Here is a 23237-nt window from a genome sequence, read left to right as displayed (position 1 = left end):
GAAAAGAGAGGGGGACAACTTCCTTTGGCTCACCCCTCGTTGCCGGCTTCCGGCTCGGCTAACGGCTGCTGTATCCATTCCACCACTCGCGCGGCGCCCTCTTGCTGTGCTGATATAGAAAAGCAGGACGGCTCTTGCAAGCTGTCAACAGAAGTATACACAGTAAATTTAGCGCTGCAAGAGAGAGAGAGATAAGTAAATTGTCGAAGCAATGCTCGTGTCTAACGATAGTTCTTGTGAGCCAATGTAGGGCATTTTCCTCCTAACGCTGGTATTTATGAGTTGGCTTGATTGACTCAGAACAGCTAGCACACGAGTGGTCAAAACGAGTTTTGGTACTAATACATAAGTGGAGAAAATGAGAACAAGTATACGAGTGGTGCGTGGGTGTAGGAGATGATGCGCTGAACTGCAGGGCACTGTCAACGTGTCCGAATGAACCCTAGCGTCCCGAATGTACCCCGGTTCACAGTGGCACGGGCCCTGGTAGACATTGCTTGCTTATACAGTCAAACTCCTTTATAGCGAACACCTTTTTAACGAAAATACCACTACAGCAAATTTTTTTTGCGGTCCCGCTGGAGCCCTATAAGTCCAATAATGGACACCCTTTTTAACGAAAATACCTTTACTGCAATTTTTTTTTGCTGTCCCCTGAGTTTCGTTGTAAAGGAGTTTTACTGTACTAGATAATAGCCGAGCGAATTTTATTACTTATGAGCCGTCACAATGAACTATGCTAATTCGTGTACATTCGGATCACTTCGGAGCCATGACACGGGGTTTCCTATGTTTGTCATGTTAATGGCGATGATGCTGGCGCACGACATCGTTATGTGCTCTTCGTAGTATGGAACTACACATCTGTGTAAAGGTACGCGTCTTTAGACTGGACATTTATTTTCACGTGGCTCCCAAGCACTCTGTTTCCGTCGGCGATTCCCGAACAATTTGAAACCACACAACTAATTAAACAGCTAAATTGTCAGTTACCGCTCACCCTCATGTCTTTTCTGATAACACAACTAAATGATAGTGCTATCATAGTTAAATGTGAGCACGCATAACGTTGACAGTATCGACATCCGAACGGTTCTCGCGCGTCTATAGGGCCCACAAACGCATCTGCAACCGCGCTGTTTTAAATAGTTGCACCCACGTCTGCATTGGTATTGAGTACATCCGAACATCCGCGATCATTACATTCGTAGGAAAACACCTACACGGTGAAAATGTTACGTGACAAATGCTTTTACTTATATGAGAGTACAAACCTTCTAGGAACGTTATGTCTTGCAGTGTTGTCCAATAATATCAATTAACTGCACAGCAATGCAACGAATGACATACTACGACGTGCCATTTTGGGTTAAATATGTCCTCTCGATTGCGTCTGCATCTAGAGAACGACGCCAGCGACTGTGTGACTTTAGCAATGCTTATATGTGAATAGTGACGCGACTTACCACGCGGATATAAAAAGGTTCGATTTGCAGCTGCAAACCAACATACCGCGCGGATATCCGCGGGGGTTCCGGATATAACCGCATATGCGCACACCTCTAATCATGATCCTCCCACAATACAGCTACACTCTAAGAAAAAAAAAGGAGTAAAATGGGGAGTAACAGTGCCCAAGACAGCCAATTACTCCCCATTTTAGTCCCCTAACCCCGACATTTACTCCCCAAGGACGACAAATTGCCACTGATCTTCGCGAATGGTCTTTCGAATGCAACAGTCTACGTAAGTATGTGTTCTTGCTCAATTTGATAAGGCGCAAGGCGTATAACTCAGCCAACTTAGATATTTTCCACCTGCGACGAGAGTAAGAAGCAGTTAGGGCTTCTTTCTTCACAAATTGTGCCCTATGCATGTCGCGACATTTTATATCACTCGATGTATCACTGTTGGCGGGTTGATTCAAAGTATTTTCATGCATGCACACGAATTATGTAACTGGGACTCTTAGAACATAGCGTGAAATGCAGTCTCCACTCTGTGACATTCATTTACTCCCGTGCATTTACTACCGAAAGGGACTGTTCTTTTTTTCGTTTTTTTTTGGCAATGCATTTAGTCTCTAAAAGGAGTAAAAGTACTCCTTTTTTTTCTTAGAGTGTAGCAACACCTTTCCAAATCCAAGGTAAACTGACACGCATATCCCGTAATCAATCGGCTGCTCCCCCTGTCCGATACGTAAACGCAAGAATGAAGTCGTGCAGGAAGCGGGAGAGCCCGGTGCTGTTGAGAGGGAGAGAAGCCAATGCAAACAGGCCACTTACCAGCGAGGACAATGTGTTTCCCCAATGCAAGTGCAGATTATCCGAGAGCATGACCACAATGGGACCACGCCTCCTTCGTGTTCAGCGGCCGGTTCCTCTTCCTTTATCGGTTTCTGCGGCGATGACAAGATCTGTGGAAGAAGAATGGGATGCCATTCAAGACAAACCTAGCTCATATACATCCATTTTACTTTTGCTTTCGCGTGGCAGTTTTTTGTGAAGTGCTCATAGTGAATACATGGAGTGCGGGATCAATGCACGCGGTAAGGAGGCCCAACACTTCGAATGCCGCACGCTGACCGTCAACACGCTTGTAGAAAATTATGGCAAACGGACTCGTATTTCTTTCGTCCGCAATAGGAAGACCGAAGGTTCCACACACACACAAAAAAAAATACGGTTGATATATCAGCGTCAAGGTGTGTAAAACATAGACCACATATTCCACAGCATCCATCAGCAAAAAAGCAAAGAGAAAAAACAAAATCCAGAAAAACGACCATGAAGGTCGAGAAGAATGCTCGAAAAATCGGGTTAAAAAAATCACACGCAAAAACCCGAAGAAGAATTGATTTCGGGGTAACAGCAAGTGTTCTAACGATCTATGTATACGTATCTGGTAGAATTTACTCACCACATCATCATCCCATTTATGTGCGCGCGTGTGTGTGTGGTAGAATTTAGTTGATGTTGATGTTGATGATGGCGAAAAAATAATAGGGAGAGATTGAATATGTCACACGACAAATTCGACTACTTCCATGAGTACACTCCCCGCCCCAAAGAGGGAAAAAATAGAAAGGAAAAACCCGCCATTTTCGCGATAACTGTCGGCCGAAGGCCAAATCACCGGTTAACGTTACGCACAATGAATCACACGGTCCTAATAGACTTTTTTTTAAAGGAGTAGCAAGCCGGCACTTGCCTGGCTTACACCTCCTTTTTGTGTGAATAAACATACCCCCCCTAATAGACTGACTCCAACTCAGAGCTCCGAATAAATGTCACAAGCGTTGCCAAGGCAGCACCCCTCTTGTCAGGTGGCCAAGGACCCAGCATTGTTACGTGAATTTAGTAATCGTAATTGCCACCACAATATCCGCAGTAGTCACGACGTCATATATTCCTGAAAGAGGACACCGTAATAGATCGTAGGGGACAACCTGGTATCAATTCAAAACGCTATAGAACAATGTCGAGATACTCCCTATGGCATTAACTACGAAGATTAATTTGAACACCAAGCTACACGCGTGCATAATCCAGCAGACGCGAGCTGTTCACCAACTACAAGTTGAGGCAACGGGGTGCTTGCCTCATTTTGTTGTTACCCGCATGCCCAGCTGCTAAGCGAACCGATGAAGCCCTCATACACAATCATCTCTAATGAGATCTCGTTTAGTATATTGCACGCGGCATGGTTTGAAAAATTAGTGCCCGTTCTTGCTGTTTGTTTGTTTCTTTCTTTCTTTTTCGTTGCTGCGGATCTAACTTGGAGCACAGCATTGGCGTAGGCAATAGTGTGACTGTGTCACAAAAGAAGGGAAAAAAAGCACTATGTCTGCTGTCCCACGATTTTCCTTTGTTGTCTTCACGCGGTTTCTGGATTGTTGAAGCAAAGCTTGGAAAACAACGTGTTGACTCATAAATGAACTCTTTTCGCCTGAACTCCATATAAGGTTGCACTGAGCTATGGCATCGCAATTAGTGCGGTGAAACACCTCATTGCAACGTCATTCATGTAGTTGTTGTTGTTTCATATAGGTTTGCTTGTGCAAATGGACGAAAAGTGTATAGGAATTATGAGCGACAGGGTAGAAGGAAAGCTGGGAGAGTCAGAAATGAGAAAAACGAAGAAATTGTGAGGAAGAGGTTCCCTCTCCCAATGTCCAAGTTCAGAAGTTGCCATGATAGATATGACCATCACTGATGATGATGATGATGATGATGATGACGACGATGATTATTTGGGTTTTTATGGTGCACGGGCAACTAAGGTCATAGCCACCACTGATGCAATAGGAAGTCGCCGCCCCGCTAAAGTTACGGAGTTCATTAAAATAATGGCGAGCCTTTCATTCTCGATATCTAATGCAGTCCCTGTCGTGCAATGGTTGTACGAATGCATTCGAACTAGCGACAACAGTATGTTGCAATCCGGCTTGAATTTCTTTAAGGTTCACTATAGGGCATGCAGTTCCCTTCCAGACCTCCTTCGTCTTACATAAAGAGGGATTATATGCCTTTGCCCCGCTGCTACAAAACCCCCTCCCTCCCAGCTAAGCCCCTCCCGAAAGATGTTGTCGTCAAAATAAATAACGGGAAAATGCGGCGCTGTCTTTCTTAATCCGAGGTACGTAAAAGCCTCGCTCACAACAAGAACACACGATCTAACTCGAACAAAAAAGCACCAAAGACGTTACGATCCCGAACGATTAAAAAACAAAAAACCAGAGCAAAATCATCGAATCAGAAGAAACGGAAGTTTCGCTTTCAAAGACTGAAACAGATAATTTGTGGTTGATTCGTTCCAGTTTAACCGACAAAGCGTTTCCATTTCTCAACTAGAACAATGAGTAATTTATATCTAAATAAATAGCCGAAAGATAAAACGACAATGTTGCGAACGTAGAAAATTCCGGGTGCTATTCTCTTCGATTTATAGGCGGTGTCTGAAATAAATTTGAGCTTCGGTAATCCATGTTACTTGTTTCGGAAGATACAGGAGATTATCCGTAGGCTTCGGATTTGGGGGTTCGGAGAAGATGTAAGATACCATGTCTTAGCGTGGGTCGAAGATATGCGGCAGCAGTCTTACCGGGAAGCCTGCAGATCTTTCGTTGAGGACACAACGCGGGATTCTTGAACACTTAGTTCAAACGATTCAGTGGTGCACTCGTAAGGAGAGCGCTACCGATTATGTATACGTGAGGATAACGCGGTACGCGGTTTCTTTAGGTAATGGAATTGAGTCAATAGCGAGTTTTAGCACATGGGAAGGACTCCACGAACATCCGACAAAGAGAGTTGTTTAAATCCAGGTTCAGCAATGTGATGTCCCCCAGCTTCAAACAGATAGGGAGAGCGCTTATCGTACTTTCAGAACCCGCGTCACTGTGAGTGTTTTCCGGGATACTAAGGCCCGGTTGCACCAACGCCGGTTAACATTTGAAACGAGATCAACGGTCCCCTTAACTGGTATCTTACGCTTAACTCTGCTTCACTAAAGGGAAATATTGCCACTGAAACGCTCATCACTTCACCTAACGTTTATATAAAAAAAGAAAGAAAGAAAGGATTGAGTAGTTCACTTAAAGTTTTAGCAACCCCTTATCCAGGTTCAAAGATTAACCAGCTTTGGTGGAACCGGGCGTAAAGCTCGCAGAATATTACTCATATTATGGCACACTGGTACGGGCCTTTCTGCTTTCGCTTTCATTGGGGGGACGGGATATGTTTATTAAGAAAAAAAGAAAGGAAAGGTTAGCCAGGCTAAGAGCCGGCTTGCTATTCAAAAAAAAAAAAAAAAGAGAGAAAAAGGGAAAAGGAAAGAAAAGGAAAGAAAGAAAGAAGAAAAGAGACACTAGAACAACGTCACGTGCAGTTCACGAGTCCTGAGGCTCGGAGAAAACCCACTGGTTGAGATGCAGGACGGGGCCAAGGGGAGCGGACAACGAAAAGTCGTTACAGGCAATCTGGAGCAGACGGCAACGGAGGGTGTTCCTATGGTGAAGGTGCTGCTGACAATGCAGGAGCCGCTGTGGGATTTTGGTGAATTTAGCCGACCCATTTTGAAGAGAAGTGAGGGTGTAGGGGCAACATTGAGTCGTAGGCGTTGGAGAAGGGATTCTTCTTTACGACTGCGGTGGCAAGGGATGACCCATCAATGGGTCGATAGACTGTAGGAATGGGTTGTAAGTCGTAGTTTCGGCCCGGAACTGCCGAGCACATGTGGCACACCGGCGGCGAATATGTAGACGGCATGTGGAGGCTGTAAGCGGCAGAGGTGCCAGGGCTGAAGTGTCATCAGACCCAGCGCGTCTCGCTACTGCATCTGCTCGGGTATTTCCATACAGGCCTATGTGGCCAGGGACCCATTGAAACGTGATGTTGTAACCAGTGGCTAAGAGTTGATTGAATTTCTGAAGTGTCATGGTGTGCAAATCGCTTATATGGGGCGAGATGACGACAATATACGAGGGCTTTCATTGGGACAATGATAATGCGACTTCCGATGCACGCTTAAACACTAACCGAAGCTACTACGAGCATGGCTATACGCTCTCTGTTGTACACAGACAAGTACTAATGAAGCTCGTACAGATGACGTCATGCGCAGCCTTTGAACCACGTGACACAAGAGATGCGTCACAGTCGTCATGCTGCAGGCCGAATGAGGCAACAGCTTGTTTTTTTTTTTCAATATTCCCTCGTATTTGCACGCATACTGCAACAACTAACGGCATGCCCTCCTACTGTAAGTATGTTTTTCCAAGTCACGTGACTAAACGTGTCGTCACTGCACAAGCCTCATTGTTCTGCTCCGTAAGCATATTAGAAAGTAACGCAAAGGAGGACCTAGCATGTATACAGCATTTTTTTTCTCGAAATACGTAGGCTCGTTTCGGAAGCGACACCATCTTCAAACCCATCTGCGGATCCTATCTTACTGATGTAGTTCGTATGCGGCAAATACGGGCAGAGACATACGAGGCCAAGACGCGAGCGATATTTCTTACGCGCTCGGAATAACGTTCTTGGTTAGAGACATCGAACGGCGAAGGCATCCTATACGCAGCTCATGGTGATATTTCGAAAGGTTAAAAGTCAATGCGTCACGGGCACTATTTCTTCATAGGATGAGTGTTTGGAGGCGCTGATGAAATATCCAGAGAAAACGAATAGGACGAAAGCTGAGACCTGTGGCGTGTGTTTGTGTGTTTTAGTTTAGTTTAGTTTATTTATTTTTGATAGCATTCTACCTACAACTTCGCAGAAACGAAACATCAGGGGAACATCAAGTGAGTTGCCCCGAAAAAAAAAGAAAAAAAAAAGAAGACAAGATAAAACAGTATGTGGTGCGCTATCCAGTTCAGTTTTAGTGCATTGCATTAAAGTGACGTCTCGTCGCTGGTACCCTTTCATCACTGCAAAGGGCAGACGACCATCATACCAACAGACAGAACATTCTCATACCACACATAGACACTGCAGGAAGCGACGGAATGACGGAGAAGAAAATAGTAACAAGCCGCTTCCCGGCGGAATCATATACTCATGGGAGCGACTGCGGTAAGGCTGGGAAGAATTGGGGGGCTATAGCACCGATTCAGCACATGTGTACACATAGGTACTACATGCAATGAGGCGAGATGTAGAAAGTGGCACGTTTAGGCTGTGTTAAACTCTGTTATGCTAGGAACTGAAAGAGTGTTGGATACTACGTCGTTCCACTTCCTGTCAACAGCAAGACAAAGAAGAAAACGATGAAAGATGAAAGTCGCTGAAAAGGTTAGCCAGCAGTAGGGATCGAACCCACATCTTCTGGGTTACCGGTCCAGGGCTCTACCAATTGAGCTAAGCTAACACGCAAGCTAACAGTGTAAGACGAGAAGCTTCCTGCTTCTTTCTACGTTCGGTCGACATGACTTGCCAGACAAATGTGTATTAAAGCGATAGCTTTATAAATGGCAAACTACACTGTTTGTCCGTCCGTGGTTTTGTAGGGCCACGTGACACCACGCTATACAGTGCCACTTCCACGTGATCGTCAGACCGTGTTTGCGGTACGCTCAAAATGTGTAACCACCGCAGAAACAACTTGGTTTGAAACAACGGATGATTTGGCCTTTGGCCGATATTTGTCGCGAAAGCGGCGGGTTTTTCTTTCGCTTTTTTTTCCCTCGGGGGAAGGGAGGGGAGGGGGCTGTTTACGGAAGTAGCCGAATTTGTCGCGTGACGAATTCAATTCGCCTTCGCCACTTTCTTTGCCGTTACGAAGCCGGGCGGCGTTCGCATTTCAACTTGCACTGTGCAGAAAGTAAAGCCTTCAGATTTATTTATATATATATATTTATAGGTTAAAGAAGTTGATGTATCAGACGGCTGCGAAGTTGAATAAAAGTAAAATAATAAGGCGTGGACAACAGATTACAGGGCATTCCTAACACTTTAGGGCTGACGAAGACAATGGCACTGTCGAAACGTCGACCGTTCGTTTAAACGTCTCATATTCTTTGTGTTAGATTACCCACTAAATAAACTAGTTTTTGTTAACTTTCCCGTAATCTGTCGTCCACGTCTTATTATTTTACTTTTATTCAACTTCACAGCCGTCTGATATACAGTGAACCCTCGTTAATATGACCCCCGATAATCTGACATACGAGCTTTACGACCATACTCCTGGGGAACAATGCAGTGAAACCTCTGCAAACCTTCCCCGTTAATATGACCATTCCGCATTATGACCAACATTTTCGGGAACGACTATGGTCATAATAACGAGGGTTCACTGTATATGAACCTCTTTAACACACACATATATATATCGCTTTTTATAAATAAATATATATATATATATATATATATATATATATATATATATACTCATTGAACGATGCGACAGCACCAGAGGACACGTGTTTCGCCGTGTTTGCGGCTCGTCGGCCCTGGGTAGCTGCGCATCATTCGGGATTGGCATCGTTCAATGAGTATCTGTTTCTCTACGTGCAGCCATAGAAGCCATTTTAATCTGTAAGTTTGAATTTCAAACACGTCTAGCATCATTTACTTGTTTTTTTTAATGGCTTTCCCCCTCTTTATATATATATATATATATATATATTGATTCCGTGCCCGTAAGCGTCGCCAAGCAACTGTGGCTGTGAGTGTTGTATAGATGTGGACAGATGGAGAGAGGAGAGCAGGAAGGAGTGGGGGACAGGGCAGTTACTATGCGCCCCGGGCCGACTTCCGGTGGAACTGTGATGACATTCGCCTGGAAACTTCTTCGGAAAACCCAGGGAAAACCCGAGACAGCACAGGCGGTGATAGGGTTCGAACCCACCACCTTCCAGTCTTCAACACGACCTTGGCTGATTTATATCTGCATGATTTATACCTGTGGCGCAAGCCTTCTTTCTTGTGCGCTCCTGAGCGAAATCGGCGTTATTTTACCGTGTGATCCCTAATACAATGCTCAAATTTTGTCAAATATGTATTGGATGCGTTGCCTTCATACCAACAACGATGAAAAACATTGCACATGTTCACAGTTTTTATCGCACATTTCGAAGACTTTTGGTGCATACCTGCATGCATATTTCGGGAGTTGTTAGTGCACGTTTATCCGCGCTCTCGTTATTCATATTTTCCGTGCTCTCTCTCTCTCTCTACAGGTATCGGCACGGTTGCTCTATCCTGCCTGATAGGTGTCTGAATAATCTATCAGCATACCTTTAATGACAACACACCGCCTCATGCATGCTCCCAAACACGAGGCACTGCATCCTACCTCTTCCCAAGAGCGACGTGGATGTCCGGAATGCCTCAGCATATGCTTTATGCTGCATATGCATATGCTACAGCATATGCGCAGTAAAAAGCGCATTGCCGAGACAAAGGTGAATCCTTCGCTCAAGCTCCTTGTCACCCGCAGTGAATTACCTGCAGAGTAACTTGCAAAATGAGCAGACGGTATTGCAAAAAGCATTTAAGTTAGATTAGTAGAGACTGAACTTTCAAGGTATTTGCGAGATACCAAGTTACTCGTGAAAGCATTTAACTTAAATGCTGTACTCAAGTTACTGCGCAAGTCTGGGCAGAACTCAAGAAATAAAACTAAATGGGAAGCATATTCTTGAGCTTGTTTAGGAAGCTCAAGACACTGGTACACAAAAACACAACCCGACACACTCCAATAAATAAATAACACACTCCATAAACATGCACTATTGCGCCTTAACGTATTCGTTAGAATAGCAGAACGCCAAGACGACGTGTCACTTAAATAGCAAGACGCACAGAACACGCCACATATTTTCTTCCATATCATCCGTGCGATTCTCCAAGAAAGAACAAATAGATGCGTTAGAGGCCCTCGCGTAATCAACCGCCACTAAAGTTCACTTAATGTCTCAAGGTTCAAGAATAAAAGAGCGCAATCTCAAAATGCAGAGCATTTTGAGGAAAACGTCTGTGAGGGTGCCGCTTAATGAAGTACAAAGACGAAGGGTCCCTTCGCCCTCTCCGTAAATATCAGACCCTCTTCATTTCTTTCGGCTGTGCATCACGCTCAACACGAGAAGCCATATTTCAAGCGTTCATGCTCCAGCATTTCTGACGGTCCCCAAGGCGAAGAACAGCAGCAGGAAAGTCATAGCGGAACCCGAAAACAAATTGCCTCTCCATAAAAGGGGTATGACGCACAGTCCTCAATTGGCAGTGCCATCCAATATTTACGCGTATATCTCCGCCTTTTGCGATTAACGATCACTAGGCGGCGCCACCCACGCGAGCATTGATCTTATTTTACCATCAATTTACCGTTTCCTCTTCGACCCGCTAGGTGGATACAAAACGGTGCGCAGGGTACAAATTATTTGATTACCTCATTGTGCTCTTCTTGACGGCGTATCGCGCTCACCCACGCTTTCACCCTTTACTACCGCTAAGCGGAAAGAAGCGGAAATTGGCCCAGGAAGTGACGTCATAAAAAAGGCGAAGAAATTCAGTAGGATGAGAGGGGAGTGCTTCAGCTCACCATATTGTTCGACGGTTCCTCCACTAAGTTTATATGGTTCTCTCTCCTCCTCCAGCCGGCTGCGAGGATACAAATCGTATGCAAATACATGCGGACGGGAGGCGTATTGGAGCGAAATGGTCTGGATCGTTTGGCCGTTTATGGCGCGTGGTCCGAAGGTTCTCGGGGAAAAAAGGAAGCAAGCAGAGCGGGAAAATGTGGGGAAATCGCTAAGCCCCAATGATAATGGCTGTGGTGTCTTTCTGAGCCAGATTCTCGTTACGTATTCCGCTTCTGCGATATTAAGCGCAGACGATTTTTTTCCCTCGTGCCGCGAAAGTGTCAGCGTTGCCGAAGTGTGCAGGGGATGCCTGACATTGATCCCTTTCAACGCAGTGTATTTAAAGTAATGCATGTTGGTTGGTTCACGTCATACACTGCGAGGGAAAAAAATAAAAAAAGGAATTGAGCGGGGATGCTGTTCAGTTATGCATGAGTCGCTTTGAGTTATCGAACCATCTTGGGTTGCATGAACGAGATAAGGTCGCCAAGAGAAGGGTGATGACACGCGCGTTTTGCAAATTTGTTTTGCTCCGACTTCGCACTCATATATCGAGTGGCGTATGGATAGCGGACGTTAAAATAGCACCACGAACAAGAATGAAAGGGACAGGGAAAAATGGCTGCGTCTCAGGGCATTGTGCCAAACGTGCTTGGATGCGGTAGCTCTCTAGGGCCGACACGTGACCACACCACGTGGTCACAGGGCACCACGTGGGGGTTGGCTCTATAAAATCACGGAGGGAGCTAACGCTATCGTTTTAAAGTCATAATAAACGGTTAGCGCCTCGTTCTTTGTGAGTTGCATTGGTGTCATTAAGTTTTTTTTATTCTGTGCTAGCGCCGCGTAGCGACTGTGGCTATGAGCGGCGTACAGACGTGGACAGATGGAGAGACGACAGCAGGAAGGAGTGGGGGACAGGTGGGATGTCTTTAAGTAGAAGGTGTTGTTTAGTACAAAGTGCCGCCGACTGCATGCTAGGGGAGTAGGGCGGATACCTCTCAGAGTCTCAGTATGTGTCCTGATCTCTCTAAGAAGTTGATGATGATGATGATGAGTTGGGGTTTAATGGCGTATGAGCTACTCTGGCAATAATGCGCCCAGCATCTCTAAGTAGACTGTGCATGATAATGCTAGTAGACTTACGTCATAGTACTTTGTAAATAATTGGAGCACAAAGAAAGAAAACAGAAGCAACTGCTGAACCTCCTCCAGCAAAACACAAAGAATACAAAAGTTTCTGCCACGTCCCGTTCAGCCCACGGATATTACAAACATATTTTACGTTACTGTGCAATACTAGCAAATCGAAAACATGCGCCTATTTTGCCGCACGCAAAGTGTCCATAAAACAAATCACATTCGGAATGCAAGGGAGGACTTTCGTGCCCAACCTGTATGGTAAATTGCGTTGACTCCTCAGAAACTTTTCATCCGGCCATGCCTCGGTCATAGCTGTCAGAACACGTACCCTCGAAAACCTTCATATTACACTCTCAACTTCGCAAACATAGCGAGGAGGGGACGCCGGGTTTCTACAGAAAACATTTGTATGTACACGGAAAACATACCGGCTTTTTGAGGCCAATAACTTCCCTGAGCTACGTAGTGCAGCCACAGCTCACGTCCTGTGTTAGCCTAGTGACTAAAATGGCGACAACCGGAACTCAGGACGCTCTGACCAATCCCATCGCACTTGTCTGCCAAGAGCCGCCCTAATTTCCTCAGATCCATCAACCCCAGGGTCCGACCACACTCACGGCGCCAGCGACACTCCTCCGCCTGGCGGCAGTATACGCAAAGCTGCTTCAAGGTTACTGGAGGGAAAGGTGTCACTGCCATCACAATCTCGTTATGAATGTTGTAAGAGCTTCGTGCAGATTGTCAGTGACGTAATGACGCCTACGAGCCGAGGGGTGTGGGGGGGGGGGGATTACGGATCTGACAGCACAGAAGAGGAGGCTTTGATGTGGGTTCCTAATTCCGTATGGAGCTTAGAGACCGTGTCGAGGAGGATGTAGCGGCCTCTTCAAATGACGTTTGGCAAACTTATTGAAGGTCTTGCGTTCACGAAGGATTTATGGTCAATCTCATTTGCATGTCCTTAGTAGTAATGGATCCGGTGGCTGAGAGGAATAGGCTGCGTTTTCGGGATCAGAAAGCGGGGAACAGTAAGGTTGTGATCTAGCGTAAGCCTTTCGTGGGATACCAACAATTCCTCGAGTAGGTCCAGATTTCCATTTGAAGCAGGTCATCGTACTATAAGCGTTAGTAGCAGCTGATGCCGTCACCATACAAAAACGTTTTTGTATACGAGTTTTTCTGGTTTACAATTTGTATATGAGTTTTCTGGTTTCTGGAGGATACATGTTTTTCTGGCTATGTTCAGTGACCAGTCACAAATTGACCCAACAAATTTCGCCACAAATTGACCGTCAACGCTGGCCCTATAAAACAACCGCATTTAAACGCGTTTGGCGCAATGCCCAGATATGGAGCCAATGTGTTTCTGGACGTAACCACCAAATGACCCCAAATAAACGCAGTCTAGATTTCAAAGCGTACACGCTGATGTGTGGCGGTCGTATAGCGCAACATTCACTACAAAGATATTTGGCGATTTTCGTCGGCACGCATTGCGCGGGTTTACTCAGCAATGCCAGAGGGTGCACATACGCTTGCACAATGCTCTTCCAGACGACAAATACACGGCCAGCCGATCAGCCTCGAGGCCACATTTAGCTCTTTTGTCCCGAAGAAGGCGGAGCTTCCGCCGTAACGTAGACATCCTCCCTAACTTTTATAATTTTTAAGTTTTAATAACCCCCTTTTTTGTTACTTCCCCTACTTTCGTCTTCTGTCTCCCATTTATTTCAACTATATATATATATATATATATCTATATGTTTGTAACTCAAACGTTGCCATGCCAGTACTGGACAGCATGGCGACGTTTGAGTTACAAACATATGCTATACGTGCAGCCAAAGGGCTCCGGCTATTTTTTTCATTTTATATATATATATATATATATATATATATAAGGTGAATGGGGTTCGGACGACCGCGAATATATGTAGCTGAAATGAAAATTGAAACACAGACTACGGAGGTACGGGAAGTAAGAAAAAAGGGAAAAAACGGATGGGTGGCGCAACCTGCACAAAGCCACTCCCCCAAGGACGATGACATCACACTTGAACCTGACAAGTCAACATTCTCGAACGTGACCCATTGACAACCGCCAGGTGGCGGGGTTTTCCCTTTCCCGATGACGTCACTATGCGAGCCTTTATAAGCTCTGTGTATCACTGACATATTTTTGTCCTGACGAAGGCGGAGCTTCCGCCGTAACGTAGACAACCCTTTTAGCATTCCAAGTATCTTAAATGTAAATAAATTATCCTTTTTTTCTTACTTCCCGTACCTTCGTAGTCTGTGTTTCAATTTTCATTTCAGCTATATATATATATATATATATATATATATATATATATAAGAATCTTGACACGTTCAGGAACAACAACTGAGTCCGTCTTCAGACTTCCTTAGCTGTTATAAACTTAATTGGCAAAAGGAACCCATTAGAGCAATTGGGCACTTCGTAATTCTCCGCTGCTGCTGTGCGGCGAGCAAGTAGCTTTCACTTTTCTCTCATCCTATAAGGTGCTTTTTTCCGTGTCGTTTATAGCGAATCCACAGCGACGGCGGGCGCTTCGCGAGGCTCAGACGAGGAAAACACGGCACCGGTCTGTTTCGTGTCTGCAATTGTCTCTCACTGCTTTTCTTTCCAATGTTTCAGCAGCACTTCTTAGATTACAAAGCGGTGCTAGTGGTTGCCGCAGATACTCCACTTTATCAAATGCGGCTTGTCTTGATAAGGACATAAAATTAATCGTTAACATCGTTTGTACCTCAGGAGAAAGACCGCTTCTTAGCTTAGTCTTTTAAAGTAAATGTTTTTTCTTCCTTTTTTTATAGGAATGAGTTTACGCATACTTCATTGACATTTGCGCGCAGACCCGATTCTTTAATATTATTCAGCTTCTTTCTTTTTAATATTTCGCACGAAAACTGACAGATAAGATGCGACTGCAGTTGCAACCATTAATAAGAATATTAGGTGGTTTCAATAGTGGCAACGAGACAACACCAACAAAAATTAAATAATGAATGATAATGTCTCGGGGTGTCTCCTCGTTTAGGCTGCGGGACTCTACGCCACTTCATGTGGGTTGATATGGTTTGGTTATCTAATGTGACATGCACGGGACGACGTTCTTGACGTCTACTATCTTGCTTGAACTCCTCTGACCTCAGCAGAGTTTTTGCCATGAATGCGGAGATGTGATCTTCACGGCACTACATCCCCGGTGGCCGACCGGATGAACTGTTATCCCCATTAGTTACGGCGCTCCCGCGTGTGTGATATCTCATTTGCGTGTGCCATGTGTGTGTGCGGGTGTGTATGCCTCATCTTTATCATCGTCATCCCACTCACATATTAACCCACATGCACTGAAGTAGGGTACCGCAATTGTTGCGGTGAATCACCTCGTCCCATTGTCATTCATGTAGTAGTTGTTGTTCGTACATTCGTACATTTTATCCTTCGAGGTGCCCTTTGAGGTGAGCAATCGTTTTATACGACCGGCTCGCACAATCAAAGGTACCGTAAGGTTGAAGACGGACAGGTTATGTGGGCGCCGTAGTTTAACAGCTTGTTGCTTGTAAACCCAGCACAACAGATTATATGTGTGAGAGGGAACACTAAATATTTTTAATTTGTCAGTAAAATTGCGGTAAAACTGTCCGAGGCGACGTCTGGTGTCAAATCATCCCCAAATTGTCAAGCAACGGTGATCTATGTTCCCGACTGGCTTGCTACTCAAGACGGACTACGTAGCCGACAGGTTGCCGACTTCTTTTGTTCTAGACACAGTGTTAGGCGCATGCAATGTAGTTTTGCCGCCGTACTTGACGAGCAATGCGGCTACTTCGACACAGTGTTGCCCATAAATTTCAAGTTTTTATTTTCTAAAAGCTACATGCGATTGTGCCGAAACTAGTAAGCTGAGATAACTTAGGGCTCCTGCTAAATTTTCTGAGACTGCAGCTCCACGGCTTTGCAGGACCTTTAAACGACTGTATCAGGGTATGGGATCGTGCCACCTTTTGAGTCACCGTGGCCGCTCAGTGAATTGTTCATACGCTTTGTAAAGTAATAAACAACTAATAAACAAACAAATGCGTGCCATTTCAAGCCCATGTGTCATTCAAGTTGCGAGATACGAGCCAGTCTAAAGTTATAACAACGCAGGGGATTTGCAAAGACAGCATTTACTCAGCGCGACGACTGCGCCTTCTTTTCAGCATTTCAATTGATTCGCGAGGACCATAAACGATAAAGACTTTCAAATTATAAAGTATATCTTCATTGTCCCTTTAACAAAGGGATAAAGGCTGACGTTGGCAGGTTTCAGCGGCGTGAGCCAGCAGATAGTGTTCGTAAGAAACACGCGCTGTTAATTAGGGAATGCTACTTGGACACTTGGAATCCGAAACTTTTTGCATTTCCCCTAATTCATGAAGCAACTGAGATGAATTGCGTATTTTTAAGCATCAGTTTTTCAGCTAAGACAAAATAGGCAAGTCGTAGAGCGCCTTAAGAATTCCCGGATTCAGATGTTTGCTAATGATGTACCTCCTGCCGTAGATCTTTTTTCCAGGCTCCAAACCAAAGAAGCGCGCGAAATTTGAAACGTATACGTGACAACGATAATCTGAGACTTTTAGTGTGTCGCTATACTAGCTCCATCAAGCGCGCTGCGAATGAACAAGTGTGTGTTCTTACTACACGTCGGATTCACTTCTCTTTTCGCCGAGTGTTTCGTCAGGCGATAGATTCTAATATTGTTCGTCACGTACTTGTTAATGCGCATGCGGCGGAACACCACCAGCGAAGGCAACAGATTGCACCACAAGCACTACACTGATGGATGTTTCATAGGTGCCGATAAATTTTGTCCATAAATTTTCCGAACAAGCTGGTTCAACACTATGATCCATAAACTGCCACCGGACACAAATCGTAAATTGAGGAGGTCACAGTGATTTTTTCAACTTGTAAGCGCAACTTGTAAGGCAAAACGGAGTATTAACTGCTAGTCAGGAACGAGCAGAGGAACTTTACTTGTATTTGATTAAACATCCCCTCCTGGCAAATCCTTCTGACCTCCCCGAGAATATTTCGGCCTAGTTCAAAACAAGAGTTTTGACGATTTCCTCACGCTTCCACGCACACACACACACTCATACATTGGATGACGATGAAGTGGGCGATTCACCGTGAGGGGATGATGATGGGAGAGCACTTTCAGGGATCCGTCGCCGGACCGCTGGAGCGCAATAACTCCGCAAGAAGACGAAGGCATTGTATCTGATGGGCAGCGTTCGACCACCGTCCGAGAATCTTCGCGACGTTGAACGGCCGTTTGTCAATACGTTGCGTAGCAGCTTCCACGAGTGCCCGCTCTTCGTGATATTGCCCACAAGCCAGGATGACGTGGAAGACGGTGTTTGATGGCAGGTGTAAAGGCAACGTTCAGCCTCATGCAGACGGTGGAAGAGTGCAGTGAAAGGGCGCACCAGTCGCGGAGGAATTTCAAGAGAAATCGTGGCATCTACAGCATAGAGAAGGGAGTGGGCTACGTAGTGTTGCCATTGAGCCTGCATCTGGAGACCGGTGACTGTCGAAATAAAGTACCTATACTGTCGCCCAGAGACATCATTATCTGGAAAAGAGCTGCGTGCTGATGGGCGCTCAAGACGGCTCTGTCTGCTTCTTCATTACCGCTGATGCCGACATGTACGGGGATCCGCTGCAATGCGACAATGCGACAGTGTGCCGTGCAACAGCCGCCTTCTTATAAACTTGCAGGGCGTAAAGACAACAGGACTGAGGGAGCAGCGTATCCTCTAGTTGGCCACACACTGGAGCGCTGGTCTTCACTGTGTAAAGACGACCGCTGGCTGATATTTTCTGCACAGCAAAGAGAATGGCGTAGAGCTCGGCACACGATGTTTTGTGTGAAAGATGGCAACCACAGGATACTGACTGAGATGGAATGACAAACGCTGAGGACGAGCCATCCAGAGTGAGATGACCCGTCACTAAAAACCGCCGTTGCCGTTGTGTACCTATTATTCATCATGCCCAGGGTAAGCTGCTTGGCGACACACGGGGCTGTATCCCTTTTCCTTCCATGCAGGCCAGGAACAGTTAGGCAGGTGACTGGGCTTGGCAGAGACCATGGAGGGGTACTGGGAGCCACTGTCTTCACCACGAAACGCGGAACGCTAGGCTTCAGCTGAGCAATACCAGGGCGGACCTTGCAGTGCTTACGTCTCAAAATCTTCGATACAAGCAGGTGCCGCCGATGATGGGATAAAAGTAGGAGGAAAAGTCGGCAGGTCTCACCGTAGCGAAGTACGTCCAGCGGGGTCTCCTTCGCTTCAGCAGTAACTGGTCGGGTCTCCGCTGCTCGCGGGACTATGAGGCACACACGGAGGCTTGGCGCCAGGAGGCACTGCAACTTATGATTGGAAACCACAACATGTCACGAGGTCAAAAGCTGCTCAAAATGTACGTAGGAGTACTGTGTTTTTGTCGCGAGGCTCGCGCACCCCTTACATCGGGTGTCTAATTCCAGAAAATGTGCTCACCATCCTCCAGTTTACCGTACGTGTACCGTGTTTCAACTGTACCTTCGTCGTCGTCATGTCATCGTCAGTGTACCCTTTAATCTCGAAGACAAGGTAATCTACAAGAAGGGTCTACTTGCTCGTACCTTCACCGCTGTGCAAGGCGAAGTAACCTTATGACAATGTCTGGTCGTCAACGGTGTATTATTTATTCGCACGAACTTATGGGGCAATCGATATACGCAATACAGCAGGATCACTGCAAAATACTCCGCACTTTCTGTCTCCTTAAAATGTTATGTACAAAACTTAAAAAGTAAATAAAATAAACACACAGACACACATCTCGCTTTCATGCACAATGTTTGTGCTACATTCCGGGCTCTTCGACTGCATCGTTTCAGTACCCAGCACAGCAAATAATCCTTAAACTCCTCCATGTGTTCAGGCCCGAGTGGGCGAACATTTCCTGCAGTACGTCTCGTCCCCGAAAGGGTGAAAATTACTCATTTTTTGTTGATTCGTTCTGATTAAAACGAGACAGGTTTGCACTGCAGAGAGTCTAGAGAAGAGCCATTCAGTAAATCTGCTGTTTCAATCACGCACCAAGACGAAATTAAAACAGATGTTGTGTATGTCACAACGAAAATATAATCGCGGCTTCCGGAAGAGGAAAAGGCGACGCAGGAAAGCACATGAGCAACTTATTCGAAAAAAAGTGACGTATAGTCTTGACTGAAATTGTTTGTGCAGGTGGTTTCACATCCTTTGGAGTACTTCCCATTTCACGCAGAGTCGTGAAACAACATCGAGCCTACTTGGAATATCTAGAGTTATTCGAACGTTATGAGGTTCTTTAACTGCGACCTCCTATACGAGACGTCGGGATCGACCTAGCTAAGCCCTGTAGCGCGAGGGCAGTATACTTCCTCCACATGTAACTCTTCCACTCAACGCTCAGCACATACTAATCTGAAACGATGGTAGTAGATAGACTAGGGCAGCACTGCATTCCTGTTAACCCCGAAGCGCGCACGCAGCGTATGCAATTTACGCAAGTGATCGCGGAAGAGAGTCTGCGAACTCTGAGTCATTCCGGTGCCGTCGACTGCGAAAGTGGACAGATTACTTCCAAACATTTGCTGCATGTTTACGACGAGGGTAAACCGCTGTGATGCTCTGTCCTTGGAGGGTGCTGTCCTACGTAACATCACTGTTGATTAACGCGCGACAGTTTAACCCGTAATCCCGTGCTGAAATGACCACATTCATTGGCTCAATACTTCCTGTAACCCCGCGGCATGGCCGAGTGTACGTGAGGCCAACAACGGCAAGCCGGTCTTTCGTCACCACCACCACCACCACCACCACCATGGCCGAGTGGGTTGAGGAGGCACGCTCGTTGGTGGTAGCCAAGGTCGTGCTGAAGACTGGGAGGTGCTGGGTTCGAATCCTACCACCGGCTGTGCTGTCTGTGGTTTTCCCTGGGTTTTCCGAACACTTTCAAGGCGAATGTCGGCACAGTTCCCCCTGAAGTCGGCCCAGGACGCATACTGGAAGTCGTTCGGAAGGTGTGTTAGCTTATAGCTCAATTGTTAGAGCTATGGACCGGCCATCCAGAGGATGTGGCTTCGTGCCCTGCAGCTGGCTAACTTTTTCGGCGACTTCCTTCTTTCACACACACTAACTCGCACTGTCCCGCACTCCTTCCTGCTGTCCTCTCTCCACCTGCCCACATCTGTACGCCGCTCACAGCCGGAGTTGTTTCGCGGCGCTAACACGGAATAATAATAATAATAAAAACTCCTGTAATGCTTCTTTCTCTTCTGCTATTGTAGAGATACTCACAGTTGTCTGCCTGTTTCTTGCAATGACTGCGCACCTTGCTATGGTGAAACTTTGGAAAATGAAATAATTTTGAATGAATGAATTTGAAATAATAATTTTAGCGGTAAAAACCTGGAGGGGCCTTGTTACTCCATAACAGAACTAAAACAAGTTTGCTGACCTACATGCATTATTCTATTAGAAATACGTGTAAAGTACGTTTTCGTGAGGTCTCGCTGAACAGCCTGTCAAGTTCTCGCTATCTTTGCTTTTGTTGTGGTTTGCAGATAGCAATGAATCAGATACACCTCACGGGAGCTGGTGAAATTGTATCTTACCGGCACAATGGCCGTCGGCCCATGCGATATGTGCCATCAGCAAGAAATCATGGTCACTACTGTCGTTCGGTCGAAAGGCTAGTAGGCCTTACGAGCTAGTTAGCGGTGCCTACTCAAGTCAGATGTAATCATCTCAGGGCACTGCAGGAACAAACAGTTTTTGAGCCCTATAGTTCGTAGAGGCAACTTTGCCTGTAGTTATTTTTTTTTTGTGACGCGCACCAAAGCAGGAGAACACACATGTTTCCGCAGATTTTAAAGATATATGTTTATTGAGCCAACCAACGTCGACAGCTGTGTATGTCCGTCTGTAACCGATGTGGATACAGAAGAAAGGAAGAAAAGAAGAGAAGCAGAAGAGTAGAAGTAGCTACAATGACAACCCAAAGTGCAATTCTAACTACTCTGCGGGCGCCCAACGATCACTGTCGGAAGACGACCCTATAAGCTACCGCATTTGAATGGGTTTGGTTGAATGTCCGAAGGTGCAGCTACTGTTTTATCATGGCAATGTACAGCAACACTGCAGGACGTGTAAAAAAAATATCTGCACCCACCATGTGTAATGATGCTGGCGTTCCCTCACTGAAGTTTCTAGAGTGTAGCATGCATTGCTGATATCACCTGCTTGGCAGGATAAACTTGCTTTCCCTGCATGCTCAAATATGCGGACCAAGCGTCTAGCAGTCCGACCAAGCGTGGAAACTGCAGCTGCACCTTACAGCCCTACAACGTCAATAATCGCTTCCCTACGCCAATATGCGTAAAACGAAGTGTCAAAAGAAAGTAGCCTGTTTAACTTAGCGGACGTCAAACTTGTTCCCAACACGTCAAGGACACACGAGGGTAGTCAAGGACACACGAGGATACAGTAAATAAAAAATTCGAAACAGAATTGAGTTCGAGTTTGAATATACATTCGAAACAGGATTAACGGGAATCCTTCGCGCCATTTCACCAACAGCGATAGCTGTCGGGATTACCTGAGACATTACAACTTGAGACTGTGGCGCCCTCTGTGAGGCGCGGACGGAAGCACTTTGGCGCAGGCTTATCCCAACGTCAGAGCCGTGTATTAAAAGGGAGCCTGGCCGAGCCTAAAAAGAGGCTCGACCTGTCAATCACAGTTGCGCGCCTCTAATTGGCTTGTTTATTACCACGGGCAACGCCATGACACTCGACTGCCACCCAAAATGGCGACGGGAGCAAACGCGGTGAATAGGGAATTTCGTCGACAAAAAAGTTTTACAAACTACTCTGATTTTACGATGCAGATGTATATCCTTGTATAAGTTTCGAAAACCAGTACCAGCCTACGCTCTGCTATCGATATCTAACCAAAATAATATGCTTTGTTGTCACTGCTATGCCTAATGAACACGGCGGCGACAACGACACAATAAAGATGGCACTGCACTGCACAATTTTGAACTTAATGACTCAATTTTATGGACACAAAACATTCTTGCCTTTTCGATTCCAACTAGTCATGTTGTTTTATTTTTAAAAATCCTACTGACAACCGGATGTGTACCAGCAAGTGGTTCTGTCGGCAGTGGTATGACGATGGTGGCAGACGACAATTGCCGACGTGCCTTGCACCGCGCTCATGGCGCTCATCAAACAACAACAACTTTATTTTTAAGATGATGAATGGGGAGTTTCATTGCCAGGGGCAATACTCCACCCCATTGCTGATGGTGATGTGGAGAATAAAATAATGAGCCCCTCCACAATAAGGTTCGAAGTCCTATGGTGCCCAAAAATGTCAAAAGAGCTTCGAGGGCACAGCGTTGGTGGGCTGGATTTGGCCAAGGACCAAGCAATTTTGAGAGATATGGGGGGCGAGAGTCCAGCAAGAGTCAAGAACCTACTAGTTTTGCAAATCGCAAGAGGTATCCATTTCAATCCCATGCAATCCACTTACCACCGAAAATTGCGCTTTGATTAGGGGACAAATAGTGAGGTAGGTTGATTGATAGCGCCCCATATTTCAAGACGTCATTTGTCAGAAAGCTGAAAAGGTGGGTGGAGCTTCAGGTATAGGCATGACCCATTAATGGCCAGACTCCCTTTTAGTATACGGCTCTGCCCAATGTGATCCTGAGGTGCCCTCTGTGAGGCGCGGGTGGAAGCGCTTTGCTGGATACTTCTGGCCACCGTGCTTCAGACACTCTTCCGCCGACTCTAGAATCGCCCTCCCCCCTCTATGCCTCCACGTTACAGCTATCGCTGTAAAAAAAAAAATGTTTGTTGGCCAGGATGACGTTGATGGGCTG

At 45.9% G+C, this 23237-nt stretch overlaps 1 protein-coding gene across 5 annotated transcripts in view; it reads right to left on the bottom strand.

Annotated features, from left to right (window-relative positions):
- LOC135384104 (uncharacterized) overlaps positions 1–23237 on the bottom strand; it is an 87209-nt gene that overhangs the window by 2705 nt on the left and 61267 nt on the right. For all 5 annotated transcript variants that reach the window (XR_010420255.1, XR_010420256.1, XM_064613328.1 and 2 more), the window contains exons 2-3: positions 2286–2416; positions 34–141 (exon numbers count right to left, since the gene is read on the bottom strand). Coding sequence is in view for 3 of the 5 variants with exons in the window: in XM_064613328.1 (XP_064469398.1) it covers positions 34–141; positions 2286–2416 (239 nt within the window). In the remaining 2 variants the exon portion in view is untranslated. The remainder of the gene's footprint in view (positions 1–33; positions 142–2285; positions 2417–23237) is intronic.

This window comes from Ornithodoros turicata, chromosome 2 (assembly GCF_037126465.1).
Source record: "Ornithodoros turicata isolate Travis chromosome 2, ASM3712646v1, whole genome shotgun sequence".
Classification (NCBI taxonomy): domain Eukaryota; kingdom Metazoa; phylum Arthropoda; class Arachnida; order Ixodida; family Argasidae; genus Ornithodoros; species Ornithodoros turicata.
This window is presented reverse-complemented; position numbering and strand designations above follow the sequence as displayed.